We start from the raw sequence: 18,037 nt of genomic DNA on the forward strand, positions 1-18,037 counted from the left end.
AGTAACCATAATGAATTAAAATAAAGTACATCTTTCTTTTGGACACTCTTCTCATTGAGCTAAGAGTCAAAACAATCCATCTGTATACTGTGTGTTCATTAGGAGTTCACAGGGCTTTTATAAACGGTGATGTAATCAAACTCTGGCAACATGAACTCATGGCTGCTTGATTTCCAGCAGTATTTATGATTTAATATTTACACAAGCGCATTTAGACTTGTGTAAAACCCTTTCAACAATCATTATGCTCACTCCAACTTCAGATGTCAGGCGAATGAAGCCTGGTGTCTGAGAGCTTGATTCTGTGCCTCGTTCTTCATGCAGATTTAGTGCTGGATCACTGCTTGGTTTATATTCCTCTTCATTACGATCGCTTTCCTTCCCAACCTGCGTCGCCTTCATCCAGTGCTGTTTACTTCTCTGCTCAGATCAAAAAACATTTGTTGATGTTTCTGTACTTTTTTGACCAAAGTTGTAATTTAGCTAAAAGCCAAGTCCCCTTCAGGGTTGAATATTTCTAAACTTACATAATGAGAATATGATTTTACGTAACTTGAGGTTTGTGTGTCAGAGGACTGAGTGGCGTTCATTGTCTACGATGAGCACGGAGTCCTTTACAAACCTGATGCCATATGCTGATCTGTTTATTCTGTTAACTGCTGATGCTCAGCTCATGAGTTTAATATCAGCTCGTTGTGTGTTGTTTGGCATGTCCATATCTCTGTCAGGGACTCGATCAGTCACTGAGGTTTGTGTGCTTTCACCTCTAAGTCTGGTCTTCCATGCTTTCCCTTGCGTCGTCATCTAATAACAGAGATTTACTATGCTCTGCTAAGGGATTCTGCAATTTGAAGTTTGAACAATGACAGTAATTTCCTTGAATACGTCTCACTAACCGCTTTTTTTTTTTTTTATACTATGACCGACAAGACCAGGGGACAGAGAAAACAAGAGAGAGAGAAAAAAAAAAAAAAAAAAAATAATAATAATAATAATAAAAAAATAATAATTATAATTATAATGATAATAATAAAAATAATAATAATAAAAAAAAAAAAAAAGGAATTAGAAAAAAAAAAAAAAAAAAAAAAAAATTGTGGATAAAGTCAACAGAGAAGGGGGAGAGAGAGAGAGGAAAAAAAAGAGAATGGGGGATAGAGAGAGAGAGGAAAAAACAAAACAAAAAAAAAAAGACAATTTGCTTCGATACCTGCTGACAAAAAGAGAAAACAACAGAAGACACAACAGAAGACACAACATCAGAGAAACTGCAGCAACAACCAACATCTGTATGAATCACAATAAATTCTAAATGTTAAATGTTATTGAGCAACACGCATAACTAATATTACAAAATAAGTTTTGAAGCAACAGCAGATCAGAACAATGTGTGTCTGTGAGCACCCGTTTTTACACCAATGTGAATGCTTGAGTGTACACCTGTGTGTGTGAGCGCGCTTGTGTTCATAAGGTTCCTCCATGTAAATGTTTAATAGTGTGTGTGTGGGGAACAACAGCCCCATCCCGCAAGGCATGAAGCAGGCATGGAAGAGACCCAGGCCCCAAACATCCGGAGGCCCCCCAGGGCACGGGACCCCCAGGGGAACCACCGCAGGGACAACTGCGGCCCCCACCCAGAAAAGGGCAGAGGAGAGCCCGAAGGTGGGACATCCGACAGCCACAGTGTAGACACCCCAGGGTGCCGTGGCGGCAAGCCCGCAGGCTCCGCCGGCAGCCGACCACACCAGGGCAGACCGAGCCCTGGGCCCGGAGATCCAAGGGCCCCCACCCCCCAACCGGGGCCCAGCAAGGCCAGTAGGGCCAGGCCCCGCCAAGCGACCGCCGAGAGTGGGCCAGCGCTCACCCGAGCATCCTGCCCCGGCGCGAGAAACCACCAATGCACCGGCGGCATCCTCCACCGGCAGGGCATGGTGGTGGGGTGGGGGTCGACTGAGATGATGAGTGAGGTGGAGTCTAAGGCCCGACCTGACACATAGACGTAGACGAACAAGCACACATATACACAAGCATACGTTCCCACCCTCATGCACGCAACGAATATTCTCACCCTCACCCCACATGTAGACACACAAAAATGGACATGGTACCCACACTCACACTCCCTATATGCACTCTATACTCCTAGATCCAGGCACCACCACCCCCAGAGGGGTAATCAGCGCCCGATCCCGGAGCTGAACCCCCTTCGCTCTGGCGTGGGGACAGGAAGACCACCCCGGTCCCCGCAGCAGCAGAGAAGACCACCAGCCCAGACCCCGCTTTTCTAATGTTACATGGGATTTGTCGCTGGAAGGAGTGGATGTGGTTTGGCATGAGTTCAGCATTCTGGAGTTAAGCTGCTCTCGACCCCCAGCGGTGTGCTATAATCAAACGCACATGTGTTTCTGTACATTCAGTCTTCTAAACATTCAGCCATATAATAACACGAGGCAATTTATGATAAAATGCTGCATAAAACCTTTACGTAAGCATCTCTCTCTCAAATAAATACACCCAGGAGTTAAGCACTCAACCACAATTGAGAGTTACTATTTATATAATAATATTAAAATAGAAAAATGGCACAAAATATATACAAATAAAAACATTACAATTTGAATAAAGGCCAAAATATTCGTGAAAAATTCTTAAAGCAATAGTTCAGCCAAAAATGAAAAATTGCTAAAATATCCACACCCTCAGATCATCTGAGATCAGGATGAGTTTGTTTCTTCATCAGGTTTGTAGAAATGTGTCTCTGCATCAGTGTCTCAGCAATGGATGCTCTGCAGTGAATGGGTGCCGTCAGAATGAGAGTCCAAACAGCTGATAAAAACATCACAATAATCCACACCACTCCAGTCCATCAGTTAACATCTGGAGAAGACTAAAGCTGAAACAAATCCAGCATTAAGATGATTTTAACTCATTCTGACGGCACCCATTCACTGCTGAGGATCCATTTCAACTGTTCCTTTAAGAATAAAAATGCTATTTTCTTCTTATTTTCTAACTGGATTTCTAAAATAATTGAATAATATTTTGTATTCCCTAAACTACTTCTTAAGAATTTTTGTTTGTTTATTAAGAATGTTTTATTTTCTCTTTCCATTTTTCTTGAGACAAAACGTATGAGATAAATTTATGAAAAAATGTTCACTGTCATTAATTTCTTACAACGTTGTATCTGCTCTTGTATGCACCTTTTCAGATAACACTCGTTTTCATTTTATTTTTAAGAACAGAAATGTTTTTAAAATAATATTTGAGAACTTTTTAAAGACCTGCACTCATAGGAACATACTTAACTTCTTATAATGTATGTGGATTATATACTAGATGAACTGCATCCTGTGAAATGCTATCTTAGGTGTGTTACGTCTCAGTCTGTGGCAGCTAAAGTCAGCTTCTGTGTTTGAAATCTTCACAGTATCACACAATAATGAGGCTTTTAATGTGCCAATGACAACAACACAATATCTGTCCCATATGCCTATCCTCTTGTTTTTGTCCCACACATACATCAAGCACACGAGTGCTAGCATATGGCTGATTCCTGAAGAGCCTTTAGGTTGCTTCCTTCCATCATGATAAGCCTGTAGAGGTTATTATGTGTCTTTTTGTAATTACAGCTCGCTGTGCCTCCGGCTGTCCTGAACTCAAGCCGCAGTAATCCTCCAGGATTCTCCCGGTGAAGCCCACCATGTTTCAATCATGCAGTTCTGGCGTGTTTTAACAGTGCAGGTCCCAGGATGTTCAGTTTAACCCTTTACTCCCACTCTACCCCTGAACTAAATCACTCAGTCATAGAATAAATAACTCTTTTACAAACAAGCAATGAGCCACAAGAGGCTGTTACACCACTGACTGACGCAAGCCCTGTTAACCGTGGTATAATCACTGTAACACACAGCCTGTCATTACTGTATATATAAAATACAGCAACAGTAAAAACACCAACAAAGACATGACATTTTTTAGTGGCAATCAATTTAATCTTTTGATGAAAATGGTATAAAAATGTTCAGAATCTTGCCATAATAGTACGCAATCAGAGTATTTTTCCCACACACTGAATTTGCGCATACTATTTTTGGCCTACTGAAGTATTCATATTCAGGTGCAGCCAGGTGTCTGGCTTTATGACGGAGTCATTGAATGATTCACTCAACTGATTACTTGAAGGAATGAAAACACCACTACTGACATGCCATGGTGTATTATCCTCTGGCTTTGTATGAAATTATTTTCATTATCTGAGCAGAAACTGACAAAGTAACTGGCAATATTGTGTCTAAAATGTAAGTTCCTCTTGTTTGTGTTCCAGTGGCTGAACTTAAGGCTTGTCAGATGCAGTATTTTTGTGGAAAACTCCTGTTTTAGTGTTGCTTACACAGGGTAGAGAGAGAGACTTGTAGAAAGCACTGGAAAGTCAATTGCGTCTTTATGATATTTACATCCTGGAAAGAGGTTCTGGTTAGCTCTATGCATGTCTATGTGCTTCATATAAACCCCTGCTCCTCCGGCAGCACAGATATAGTCCTGCGGAGTGTATTTGAGGAGATAATGACATTAAGTGTGCTAAAAGCGTGCCTGTGTGTATGAGAAGGTCTCAGTTGCATCACTAACATGAGGCGGGGTATGGGGACAGTAGCTCAGTGTTGATTCTACAGATTCTTGAGTCTGAAAGGCAATCCTGTGTTGACTGAAAATGCAGATCTGATGCTTGGAGTCTCTAATGAGATTATGTATATGTATCATGTGTTTACTGTACTCAGGTAGACTGACGTATAGCGTGAGTGAGTTCTCTGAGAGCCTGAAGTGTGCAGAAGACCAACAATGCCTGTCAATCACTGGCTGTCACAAAGCCTTGGGCCTGTATTCAGGGAAACTGTAGTTATGTTGGGCTGGGACAGAAACGTGTTTCAGCACGAATCAATAATTCATTTTCCCAAGAGGTTGTAGTTGCTTCTTTAATCCATTTCTCAAACACTGCCACAGGGAAGAAGTGTAAGTGTGATCTCCTCTAGAGTTTCAATCAGGTCTCAACAATCTCTCAAATTATGCTCAAGACTGCAGTTAAGAGTTCTCAATATGAGCCAAGACATTTCTCATCAAATTATGTATTACACACATTCATTTATAGCTCTGTTACTGCATGTCAACCGTTTACTTTATTCAAAATTATATATAAAATAACCTACTTTACACTACACTTATTTTAGTTTATATATTTTTATATTTTTATTCATATTTAATGTATTTTTTATATTTTCAGTTTACATTTTTATTTTTCTTATTTAAACGTTTTGTAATATTGTTGTGTTTTTGTCAAAAATATCCATATATGTTTTATCCATTTTTTTGTTTTAGTTTTTTAAGTTAATGTAAACGGAAAATTAGATTTTTAAAAATATATTTTACTTAATGTAACTCTTATTTTTGTATTATTTATTTATAATTTTTTTTAAGTAAAACAATGTGTGTCTGGTTCAGACATACAGTGCCTGATATACACTTATATAATAGTTATGTAATTTTACACATGATGTTAATATTTGAATTTAAATATTTTGATATTTCTGGGGGGCAAAAAGTATAAACTGTTAGGGTGATTCAATCAAAAAAATGACTCATTAAAAGAAGGATGTTCTTAATTATTATAATTATTCTTAAAAATAAATAAATCAAATGAAATATTATATATTATAAATATATCTATTTTTAAACTTTGCTGTCAAATCAACTCTTGTGGTGCAACGTTTTATGATAAGTTCAGGTTAGTTCAGGATGTAAGATATCTCCCAAAAATGTAAAAATAATTACCACTCAACATTTTAAGAGCTATTAATTGTACTGTTTTGTTGAAAATGGTATCAGTAAAAGTTCAGAGAGTTTTTCAAAACCAAATGGAATCAAGATGAATCCAAAGAGCACACTTTTAAGAACTTGACACATGTTTTAAACTAAACTCTTAAAAATAATGGTTCTTCAAGCGATGCCATATAAGAAGCATTCAGTCAAAGTCAAGCTTTTTATAATCTGAAGAACCTTCTTTCGCCACAAAGAAGCTTTTGTGAAACAGAAAGGTTCTCCAGATGTTAAAGGTTCTTTATGGAATCATTTAGACTAAAGGTTCTTCTTTGGCATCGTGAAGCAGCTTTATTTTTAAGAGTGTAGGTTTGTTTTCTCTCTTCTTCTGTGATTTCTGCTAAGAGAAGCATTACTGCAGCGTCCCTCTCCTGAAACTTAAACACACAGGAGTTTTCCCAGAACTCACTGAATGTGGGATTCATGAGCTGCTAAATCAAGCCTTTCATTCCCACCAGAGGACAGAAATGGCCTTGTTGCCAAGTAATTGCTGGCCTGTAGTCCGGTCGCCATAGGTTTTTAGAATGGGATGCGATTATGAGATGGCGGAAAAATATGATTAGCTGAGGGTGTTTCATGTACAGTAAATGGTGAAATTCTTGCGGTTGCAACCATCTTGCAGATTCTTATCTGTTTTAATGTTTTTTTGAGTGCTAATTACAGGCTGTTATCTGCCAGAATAAGCAGTGCATCATGCTTGCTGAGGGCGGATGTACGTCATGAATTTATCACATTTAAAACCTAAACTTAAGGCAAGACACACAGGTGAACATGGTAAGAGACAGATCTCAGCATACTTTCCCCAGCTGATTAATCACAGAACAGGAAGACAATTCATGGTTTTCTAAAATGTTGTGTTTAAATATGCAAATGAGGCATTAACTAATTAAATATGCATTCATTTGCATACATTTCCAGAACAGAAATATGAACCTTGGATAAAGCCAGGTTCAATATTCTTGTCCATTTTGTTTACATATGTGACTCTGGACCACAAAACCATCATAAAGGTCAATTTTAAGAAATTGAGATGTATACATCATCTGGAAGCTGAATAAATAATATTTCCATTGATGTATGGTTTGTTATGATAGGACAATATTTGTCTGAGATACAACTATTAGAAAATCTGGAATCTGAGGGAGCAAAAAAATCTAAATATTGAGAAAATCTCCTTTAAAGTTGTTCAAATGAAGTTCTTAGCAATGCATATTACTAATCAAAAATGAAGTTTTGATATATTTACGGTAGAAATTTACTAAATATCTTCATGGAACATGATCTTAATATCCTAATGATTTTTGTCATAAAAGAGAAATGTATAATTTTGATCCATACAATGTATTGTTGGCTATTGCTACAAATATACCTGTGCTACTGATGACTGCTTTTGTGCTGCAGGGACATATATCATTTGGACATTTATTAGTATTGCTTCATAAATCAGAAAATACATGCAATAGCTAGAAAACAAATTTCCACAATGTGTTTAAAAATAAAAGTTATAAATCATGCAAATGTTATGAACAACCCGTCTGTAAAAATGAATAAAGCGGTAAGGTTTGGTGCAAGCGCTGCTGATGAGTCCAGGCTCAGTGTATGAGAAACTCACAGCCTGTAATAACATATATTGTAGCTAATGCGAATAGATGAAGTGTAATAACATAAACACTTAAATGTGTACTTTGGATGTTTTATTTCCACTAGTCTAAAAGACAACATGTTATGGATGCAGAATATCCCAAAATGCAAGAAGCAATGTTTTTGCCTGTAGCATCTCGCCTGAAGTTTATTTGTTGTTTAGTTTGTTTAAGAGCTCACTGAAAGTCATTCAGAGTTCTCAGACTGTCCACCCTTTTTTTGTCTGCCTGTTGAACACTTCAGAATCTTTATTTTTGGTTTCTCTTTCAGAATCTGAGTCTTTCTTCTCTAATGTTTTCCTCTTCAGACGCGCAAACTGACCAAAGTGGAGCGTCAGCGCTTCAGCGAGGAGGTGGAGATGCTCAAGGGCCTCCAGCACCCCAACATCGTGCGCTTCTATGACTCCTGGAAGTCCAGTGTCAAGGGCCACAAGTGCATCCTGCTGGTCACCGAGCTCATGACCTCCGGCACGCTCAAAACGTGAGCTTGAACCTCGCACAACCTCATATATCATAAAGTTCACCTGAGTTATCATTTACTCACCCTCACGTCCTTCCAAACCTGTATGACTTTCTTTCAGGACATTCTAAAACGCTTAACGCTTAACGTGGCTTAGTGCATTAAAACAGTGCTTTTAAAAGAGCAAACTCAGTAAACACATTATTAATAAAGCACACTATGTACAGACAAGCAGATGAGGCCAGAATGCGAAGGCAGTGCGTTTAATAAGCGTTAAGCGTTTTCCTCTCATAGACGTTATAAGGAAAACACTTCAATGGGTCATATGGTGCGACACGCCCCCACATGTCTACGTCACAATGTTGGAAGATTTGCATAACACCGCCCAAATGTTCACGCAAAGAAAGAGGGTGTGAGTATTATTCTGGCTGCAGTGTTGTTGCTGCCGCCGGCGCCATGTCCTGGAGACGCTGTGCTTCATTGTGAAAGAGAAAGTTCTTTGTTTGGGCTTCCAAAAGAGGACTCAACTAGAAATCAGTGGTTAAGCTGTATTTACAACACTGGTCCAGAAATATTATAATATATTATAATATAAAATATTATGTTCAACCCAAATATTAGAGTGTGTGCAGTGCATTTTACGGAGGACTATTTCCTGAGCCTGGAAGAGTAGCGGTGAGGGGCGTAACATTTCCATCTCACGCTTGAGGTATTCGGCCAATCACAACGCACTGGATAGCTGGCCAATCAGAGCAAGCCTCACTTCCCAGAACGATGAGCTTTGTAAAAATTGGCTCGTTTCAGAAAGGCGGAGCATAGAGGAGCTACAATAATGTACAGTATGTAGAAAATAATGTGTTTTTTGAACCTTAAACTGCATAAACAATATTTAAAAAGACCAAACTCAATAAACATTATTAATAAATCCTGTTATGTACAGACAAGCAGATATGAGCCCATAATACGAATGCAACATGTTTAATTATGCATTTAGTGTTTTCTCCCATAGAAAACTGTTATAAGGAAAAAGCTTAATGTGGCTTAATGCATTAAAACAGTGTTTTTAAAAATACCAAATTCAATAAACATCATTAATAAATCATTAAGCCACGTTAAGTGTTTTCCTTACAACAGTTTTCGATGGGAGGAAACCGTTTCATGTGTAATTAAATGTTCTTATTCGCTTGTCTGTACATAGTGTGCTTTATTAATAATGTGTTTACTGAGTTTGGTCTTAAAACACTGTTTTAATGCATTAAGCCACGTTAAGTTTAGATTAGATTCAAGATTAGATTAGATTCAACTTTATTGTCACTGTGCAGAGTACAAGTACAGAGCCAATGAAATGCAGTGTTTTTCACGTTAATCGTTTTAGAATGTCCCTTTCTTTTCTATGAAGAACCAATCAAGATTTTCTGAAGAATGTTGGGAAACAAACAGTTTTGGGTCGCAGTGACTTCTAGTCGTATTTTTGTCCAAACTATGTTCAGTTTACCAACATTCTTCAGAATATCTTTTTATGTTTCACAGAAGACAGAAAGTCTTACAAATTTGTATGACATGAAGTTAATTTTTGGCTGGACTGTCCCTTTAATTCCACTTTGTTGGTGGAAATGAATTTATCACTGATATACACAAACAAAAGTTTTTGGACAGTTAGATTTTTAATGTATTTGAAAGAATTCTCTTCTGCTCACCAAGCCTGCATGTATTTGATCCAAAGTACAGCAACATCAGTAATTGCCAGTCCTGTGTCATGTGTGTCATGACCGCCTCATGTTTCCATATTTGGTTTGTTTCCTGTCCTTGTTTAGTGTGATTATTAGTTGATTCAGTTCAGCTGTGTTTGATTATGTTCATGATTATCCTGTGTATTTAGTTCCAGCGTGTTCAGTTAGTTTTTGTCTGGTCTACTCGTTACTCCCGGTGTTCCTGTGTCTGCCATGCCTCAAAAACATTTATTATTATTATTATTAATTATAATGATATACATTATTATCAATATTTAAAACAGTTGAGTAATTTTTTTCAGGATTCTTTGATGAATAGAAAGATTAAAAGATCAGAATTGATCTGAAATAAAAAGCTTTTGTACCATTATACACTACACCATTCAAAAGCTTGCAGTCAGTATAATTTTTTTTGAAGGGGGGGGGGGGGGTATAAAAAAATAATACTTTTATTTAGCAAGGATGCTTTAAATTGATCCAAAGTGATTATAAAGAAATGTACAATGTTACAAAATATTTCTGTTTCAGATAAATGCTGTTCTTCTGAACTTTCTATTCATCAAAGAAACCTGAAAATATTCTACTCCGCTGTTTTCATTATAACATTATCATAATAATAATAAATGTTTTTAGCAGTAAATCAGTATATTATAATGATTTCTGAAGATCATGTGACACTGAAGACTGGAGTAATGATGCTGAAAATACAGCTGCAGATCACAGAAATACATTACACTTTAACACATATTCACATAGAAAACATTTATTTTAAATAATAAAAATATTTAACAATATTACTGATTTTGCTGTATTTTGGATCAAATAATTGCAGGCTTGGTGAGCAGAAGAGACCTCTTTAAAAAACATTAATAGTCTTACTGTTCAGAAATGTTTGACAGGAAGTATTTCCCATAATTCCTCAGGTATCTGAAGCGTTTTAAGGAGATGAAGCCGAAGCTCCTGCAGAGGTGGAGTCGTCAGATCCTCAAAGGACTTCACTTTCTGCACACTCGCACCCCCCCCATCATCCACCGGGACCTGAAGTGTGACAACATCTTCATCACGGGCCCCACGGGAAGCGTGAAGATCGGGGACCTGGGCCTGGCCACGCTCAAGAGGGCCAGCTTCGCCAAGAGCGTGATCGGTGAGACACTCAAGCTCTGCTTTCTCTGGAAAGATCTTCAAGCATACTGCATTTCAAGATTCAAGTTAAACATTACATTTTACATTCAGAGCCACTAGGAAACTTACAGCTTGAGGTCCTTTCCTTGTCCTGAAATACAGTATATGTGTGACCCTGGAGCACAAAAGCAGTCATAAGCAGCACAGGTATACAGGTACATCTAAAAAAAAAATAGAATATCGTGAAAAACTTCATTTTTTTGTAACTTATTTCAAAAAGTGAAACTTTCATATATTTTACATTCATAACATGTAAAGTAAGACATTTCAAAAGTTTTTTATTTTATTTTGATGATTAGAGCTTACAGCTCATGAAAGTCAAAATCCAGTACCTTAAAATATTAGAATATTTATATTTGAGTTTCATTAAACGACCATCTCTACAGTATAAATTCGGGGTATCTCTTGTTCTTTGAAACCACAATAACGGAGAAGACTGCTGACTTGGCAATGATCCAGAAGACGAACATTGACGTCCTCCACAAAGAGGGTAAGTCACAGAGGGTCATTACTGAAAGCTGTGGCTGTTTACAGAGTGCTGTATCAAAGCATATTAAATGCAAAGTTGACTGGAAGGAAGAAATTGGGTAGGAAAAGGTGAATACTGTCAAGCAAAGCTGATTCAAACACTTGTGAGAGCTTCACGAGGAGTGGACTGAAGCTGGAGTCAGTGCATCAAGAGTCTCCACGCTCAGACGTCTTCAGGAAAAGAGCTACCAAGCCACTTCTGAACCAGAAACAACATCAGAAGAGTCTTACCTGGGCTGTGGAGAAAAATAACTGGACTGTTGCTCAGTGGTCCAAAGTCCTCTTTTCAGATACATTTAAATTTTGCATTTCATTGGAAATCAATGTCTGGAGGAAGAGAGGAGAGGCACAGAAGCTGCTTGAAGTCCAGTGTTAAGTTTCTGAAAAGAAACTTAAGAGACTCAGAGATGATTTGGGGAGCCGTGACGTCTGCTGGTGTTGGACCACTGTGTTTTATCAAGTCCAGAGTCAATGCAGCCGTCTACCAGGAGATTTTGGAGCACTTTATGCTTCCATCTGCTGACAAGCTTTATGGAGATGCTGATTTGCTTTTCCAGCAGGACTTTAGCACCTGCCCACACAGCCAAAAACACTTCCAAGTGACCATGTTATTACTGTGCTTGATTGGACAGCCAACATGCCTGACCTGAAGCCCATATGGAATCTATGGGATATTTTCAACAGAAAGATGAGAAACAGTGGATCCAACAATCCAGACGAGCTGAAGACTCAATAGTGCCTCAGCAGAGCCACAGGCTGATCTCATGCCATTCCTCACTGATGCTGGAGTTTGTGCTAAACGAGCCCCGACCAAGTATTGAGTGCAGAGATGAACATACTTTAAAGATCTTGAACTTTTCTGCTTTGAAAATCCTTTTTTTGATTGATCTTAGCAAATATTCTAATATTTTGAGAGACTGGATTTGGACTTTCATGAGCTGTAAGCTCTAATCATCAAAATTAAAACAATTTCAGATGTTGTATAAATCTCAGTTTTAAAAAATTGACCCTTATGACTGGTTTTGTGGTCCAATCATGTTTTTCTAGTATACCACGTCCAAAAGCGCAGTATATAGTGGTAACTGTTGTTGGTGACGTCTGAGGCGTGTTTCACAGGAACACCGGAGTTCATGGCTCCAGAGATGTATGAGGAGAAGTACGACGAGGCGGTGGATGTCTATGCGTTTGGCATGTGCATCTTGGAGATGACCACGTCAGAATACCCGTACTCGGAGTGCCAAAACGCCGCACAGATCTACCGCAAAGTCACCAGCGTGAGTTCAACCTGCTGTTGATATCACTGTCATTAATAACTCTGTAATTACTGACTTGGGGGTTTCACAGTTTTGTGTTCTGTACAATTTTTAATAGTTTTGTTCAGCAAGGAAGCATTAAATTGATTACATGTCTGAAAACTAAAATCATTTAATAAATAAACGCTAACTAAAAGAGCAAAATAGACATTTTTTACCTATTTGCTATTTAGTACTAAAATAACTAAAACTGAAATAAAAAATAATAAAAAAAATATATAGACATTTTTAATAATAAAAATGACAAATTAAAATGAAAATGGGAAATATAAAAACAAAAACTAACTTTCATTACTACAAACTATAAAAAGTCTCAAAATGCTAAAATAATACTGCAATATATATATATATATAATCAAACAAAATATTATTAACCATCTGTGAATCCTGAAAAATAAAATGTATCACAGTTTCCACAAAAATATTGAGCGGCACAACTGTGTTCAACATTGATATTAATCAGAAATGTTTGTTGAGCAGTAAATCAGTATATTATTATGATTTCTGAAGATCATGTGACGCTGAAGACTGGAGTAATGATGCTGAAAATACAGCTGCAGATCACAGAAATACTTTACAGATTAACACATATTCACATAGAAAACAGATATTTTACATTACAATAATATTTCACAGATTTTAACAATTTTTGATCAAATAAATGCGGCCTTGGTGAGAAGAAACGTTTATTCCCGTCCACATGTCCTGATTGACTCAGCATGAAACATGCCATAAACCTCAATTTTTCTGTTCCCTTCCTTCATTCTCCTCCTGCATGTCCTCATTTCCTCTCGTTTGTCTTTGAGCAGAGCCCCCCGTCTGGACCCTGTTTTATAAAGCCCAGGGCTCGTCTCGTTTGAGAAAGGCCTGACGGGTCACACGCTCTCAGAAAGGTCAACTCTGTGAGGAATACGTTATGTATCTGCGCCTTATTGCATTTGGAAACTTTACCTCTAAATTACATCAACATGTGTTTACAGCAGACAGATCTCCTCAATGTAAACCAATCAATCAATAAAAACCTATTTTGAAGCGGTCCTTTATACATGAAAGAGTGCATCTTTTCCTTGAAAACGTATGAAAGTATTTATACCCGCAGCAGCAGCTTTGCAGCGGATCGAGAGATGTTGTACAGCACCAATTACAATAAACTTCTGCAGGTTTCAGTAGTATGTTTTGATTGTGCATGTCAGAAAACACGTTTATGATGTTTTTAAACGAATAGCTAGAGTCGACACGCAGTTAATGTGGATGACGCCAGTGGTTTGGGTTTATAGGCCTGCTCTGGGTGTTAATGACAGAGTCCAGATATATTACTGGAGTCCAGCTGTAATTCTCTCAGATCATAGCTTAACCTCACATTACTGAACACTTGTGTAGTCAAATGAGTAACTGACAACATTACACCAAGCACATGGAAGTGTGTTTTACAATTAATAATATTACAGTGCTTTATTAAATCTTTAAGTGGGTTCTAGGTAGTACTGTCAAATGATTAATCGCATCCAAAATAAAAGTTTTTATTTACATAATATATATGTGTGTGCTGTGTATATTTATTATGTTTATATAAATACACATGCATGCATGTATATATTTAAGACTTTTTTTTCATTTTAAATATATTAATATATAATATAAATTATAATAATATAAATATATACATGTAAATATTTTCTAAATATATATATATATTATGTAAACAAAACTTTTATTTAGTATGTGATTAATCATTTGACAGCTCTAGTTCTAGGTAATAAGAACAGATTAAGCTAAAAGAGATTGATATAGATGCTATTATTAATCATTCACAAGAGTCTTATAGAACTGAAAGAGTGCTCCTACAGAGACTTTGTCTCACAATTCTGAGTTTATATCTCACAATACAGATTTATTTTTTATTTTTTTTGGCAATTTTTAAAAAAATGCAAAAAAAACAAACAAGAAAAGTCAATAGTGAAATATAAATTCACAATTGCGAGGAGATATAAACTCAGAATTTTTAGAAAGTCAGAATTCTGAGGTCAAATCTCATAATTCTCAGTTCATATCTCACGTTTTTTCTCATAATTGCAAAAATAAGGCTGAATTGTGAGGTATACACCAGGAATTACGATAGAAAAGGCAGAATTGTGCAATTATAGCAATAGCAGTTACCTATTTTATTTTTCATCCTATGATGGAAGCCAGCTCCTGTACTTTACTGAAGGGCAGCGTCATAATACATCATCATGGCATATTCTGTAACCTTTAGAAAGCCTGCAGTGAAAGAATACGCTTTGAAACGTAGGAACTCTCGAGTAACGGACTGTGATTAGATTACCTCTGAGGGAATCATCTCATTTCCATTTGAACACTGGGTTGATGAAAGGCATTATTAAAACGTATCAGGCCTCTTTGACTGATGCTCTTCTCAGACTTTGACATTTGTGTCCATTTCTGCTGTTTTCAGGGTATAAAGCCCGACAGTTTCTACAAAGTGAAAGTTACAGAGTTAAAGGAAATCATTGAAGGCTGTATCCGCACGAACAAAGATAAAAGGTACTTTATTGATTTTCCACTTTGAAAATGTTCTTTGCACAAGCAGTAAAATTACATTTCATAGGATGCAGCAAAATATCAGTAACAAAATACGATGTTCTGTTTTTAATTAAAAACGTGGCTTTTTCTTTGAAAATTATATATATATATATATATATACACACTCACCTAAAGGATTATTAGGAACACCATACTAATACTGTGTTTGACCCCCTTTCGCCTTCAGAACTGCCTTAATTCTACGTGGCATTGATTCAACAAGGTGCTGAAAGCATTCTTTAGAAATGTTGGCCCATATTGATAGGATAGCATCTTGCAGTTGATGGAGATTTGTGGGATGCACATCCAGGGCACGAAGCTCCCGTTCCACCACATCCCAAAGATGCTCTATTGGGTTGAGATCTGGTGACTGTGGGGGCCATTTTAGTACAGTGAACTCATTGTCATGTTCAAGAAACCAATTTGAAATGATTCGAGCTTTGTGACATGGTGCATTATCCTGCTGGAAGTAGCCATCAGAGGATGGGTACATGGTGGTCATAAAGGGATGGACATGGTCAGAAACAATGCTCAGGTAGGCCGTGGCATTTAAACGATGCCCAATTGGCACTAAGGGGCCTAAAGTGTGCCAAGAAAACATCCCCCACACCATTACACCACCACCACCAGCCTGCACAGTGGTAACAAGGCATGATGGATCCATGTTCTCATTCTGTTTACGCCAAATTCTGACTCTACCATCTGAATGTCTCAACAGCAATCGAGACTCATCAGACCAGGCAACATTTTTCCAGTCTTCAACCGTCCAATTTTGGTGAGCTCGTGCAAATTGTAGCCTCTTTTTCCTATTTGTAGTGGAGATGAGTGGTACCCGGTGGGGTCTTCTGCTGTTGTAGCCCATCCGCCTCAAGGTTGTGCGTGTTGTGGCTTCACAAATGCTTTGCTGCATACCTCGGTTGTAACAAGTGGTTATTTCAGTCAAAGTTGCTCTTCTATCAGCTTGAATCAGTCGGCCCATTCTCCTCTGACCTCTAGCATCAACAAGGCATTTTCGCCCACAGGACTGCCGCATACTGGATGTTTTTCCCTTTTCACACCATTCTTTGTAAACCCTAGAAATGGTTGTGCGTGAAAATCCCAGTAACTGAGCAGATTGTGAAATACTCAGACCGGCCCGTCTGGCACCAACAACCATGCCACGCTCAAAATTGCTTAAATCACCTTTCTTTCCCATTCTGACATTCAGTTTGGAGTTCAGGAGATTGTCTTGACCAGGACCACACCCCTAAATGCACTGAAGCAACTGCCATGTGATTGGTTGATTAGATAATTGCATTAATGAGAAATTGAACAGGTGTTCCTAATAATCCTTTAGGTGAGTGTATATATATATATATTTTTTTTTGTATTGAGCTAACTATGTGATGATAATTACAGTGGTGGCCAAAATGATCAGAATACTAGTATTATCAGCAGCTAAACATGGTTTTAAGTATCTTTTGCTGTAGTGTTTCAGTAAGAAATATCAGTTTATATTTCCAAACATTCATTTAGCCGTTAATTGTAATAATCCAGAGAGATTTCTGAGATCTGATCTGATCATCATCAGTCTGTCTGGAGTGACAAATTAAACAAAAATGAAATATAATAAGTTTTGATTTGAAGCAAAATGATTTACTGTAAATTACCAAAACTAAACTAAAACTGAAAAAGTAATCCTAAATAAGTAGTACTATAAAATCTAACAAAAACTAACAAAAAAAAAACATTCAAATTAAAATTTCTAAATAAAACTAGTTCTAAATATTAATAGGAATTTTAATAGTTAACTATGTATCACAAAAGTCAACTTGAAGCAAAATAGAAAACCCTTTGCATTCACATTCATATTAATATACATTATATATATATATACATACATATATATGAAGAGTTTATTTGCAAAAACAGATAACTCAAAAATGTTTTTATTATGTCATCATGTTAGTTTGCTGTATTCTTTAGTTATTTTTTAACCTAATCATAATAACCCAACTGCCGTTTGATTGAGATTAATTGGAATGCACAATGAAAAACATGATTTTTTAAAAACGGAGTTATCTGTTTTTAACCTACTTTTCACAAATAAAGCAGCTTTAAACTACCTATAGATTGGGATTTATTTCATACATTGAGTTTGTGTGTGGGCTGATATCTAATATGTTTCTGTCCAGATACACCATCCAGGACCTGCTGGAGCACACCTTCTTCCAGGAGCACAACGGCGTTTACGTGGAACTGGCCGAGGAAGACGATACGGTCAAATCCAGCCTGAAGCTCTGGCTTCGCATGGACGGCACCAAGAAGCTCCACGGGAAGTACAAGGACAACAACGCCATCGAGTTCCTGTTCGAGCTTTACAAAGACGTGCCGGAGGAGGTGGCGCAGGAGATGGTGAGCGTTAGCGAGGGTTTGTGGAAGATCTGTTTCTCATCTGCTTTACTGTCACTTTAAACGCTGCAGCAGATATTCCCCTCAGGCATCAACAAAGCATTCACAGAAGAGCCAGATGTGTGGGTTGAGATCCTGAAGCATTGCTGTTCAATCACATAGAACTACTGAACAAATAAGGTGTATCTTAGTAACCTAGCTGTATTTAACAGGTGTTTACTGTACGTGTTACCACAACACTTACAAATCTTACATAAACATATCCAGATTACATCATAAACTAACGGCAAAGAAAGGCGGTTTTTATGACAGTGAAGCACACTTTATTCTCACGACGCTTTC

General features: G+C 37.4%; 1 protein-coding gene across 1 annotated transcript in view; it reads left to right on the forward strand.

Moving 5' to 3' along the window:
• Positions 1-18,037, forward strand: part of wnk4a (WNK lysine deficient protein kinase 4a) — a 62,175-nt gene that overhangs the window by 14,508 nt on the left and 29,630 nt on the right. The window contains exons 3-7 of the mRNA XM_079398335.1: positions 7,820-7,992; positions 10,625-10,845; positions 12,528-12,685; positions 15,177-15,265; positions 17,479-17,698. Of these exons, the coding sequence (XP_079254461.1) occupies positions 7,820-7,992; positions 10,625-10,845; positions 12,528-12,685; positions 15,177-15,265; positions 17,479-17,698 (861 nt within the window). The remainder of the gene's footprint in view (positions 1-7,819; positions 7,993-10,624; positions 10,846-12,527; positions 12,686-15,176; positions 15,266-17,478; positions 17,699-18,037) is intronic.

The sequence above is a fragment of the Barbus barbus genome, assembly GCF_936440315.1.
Source record: "Barbus barbus genome assembly, chromosome: 38".
Taxonomy (NCBI): domain Eukaryota; kingdom Metazoa; phylum Chordata; class Actinopteri; order Cypriniformes; family Cyprinidae; genus Barbus; species Barbus barbus.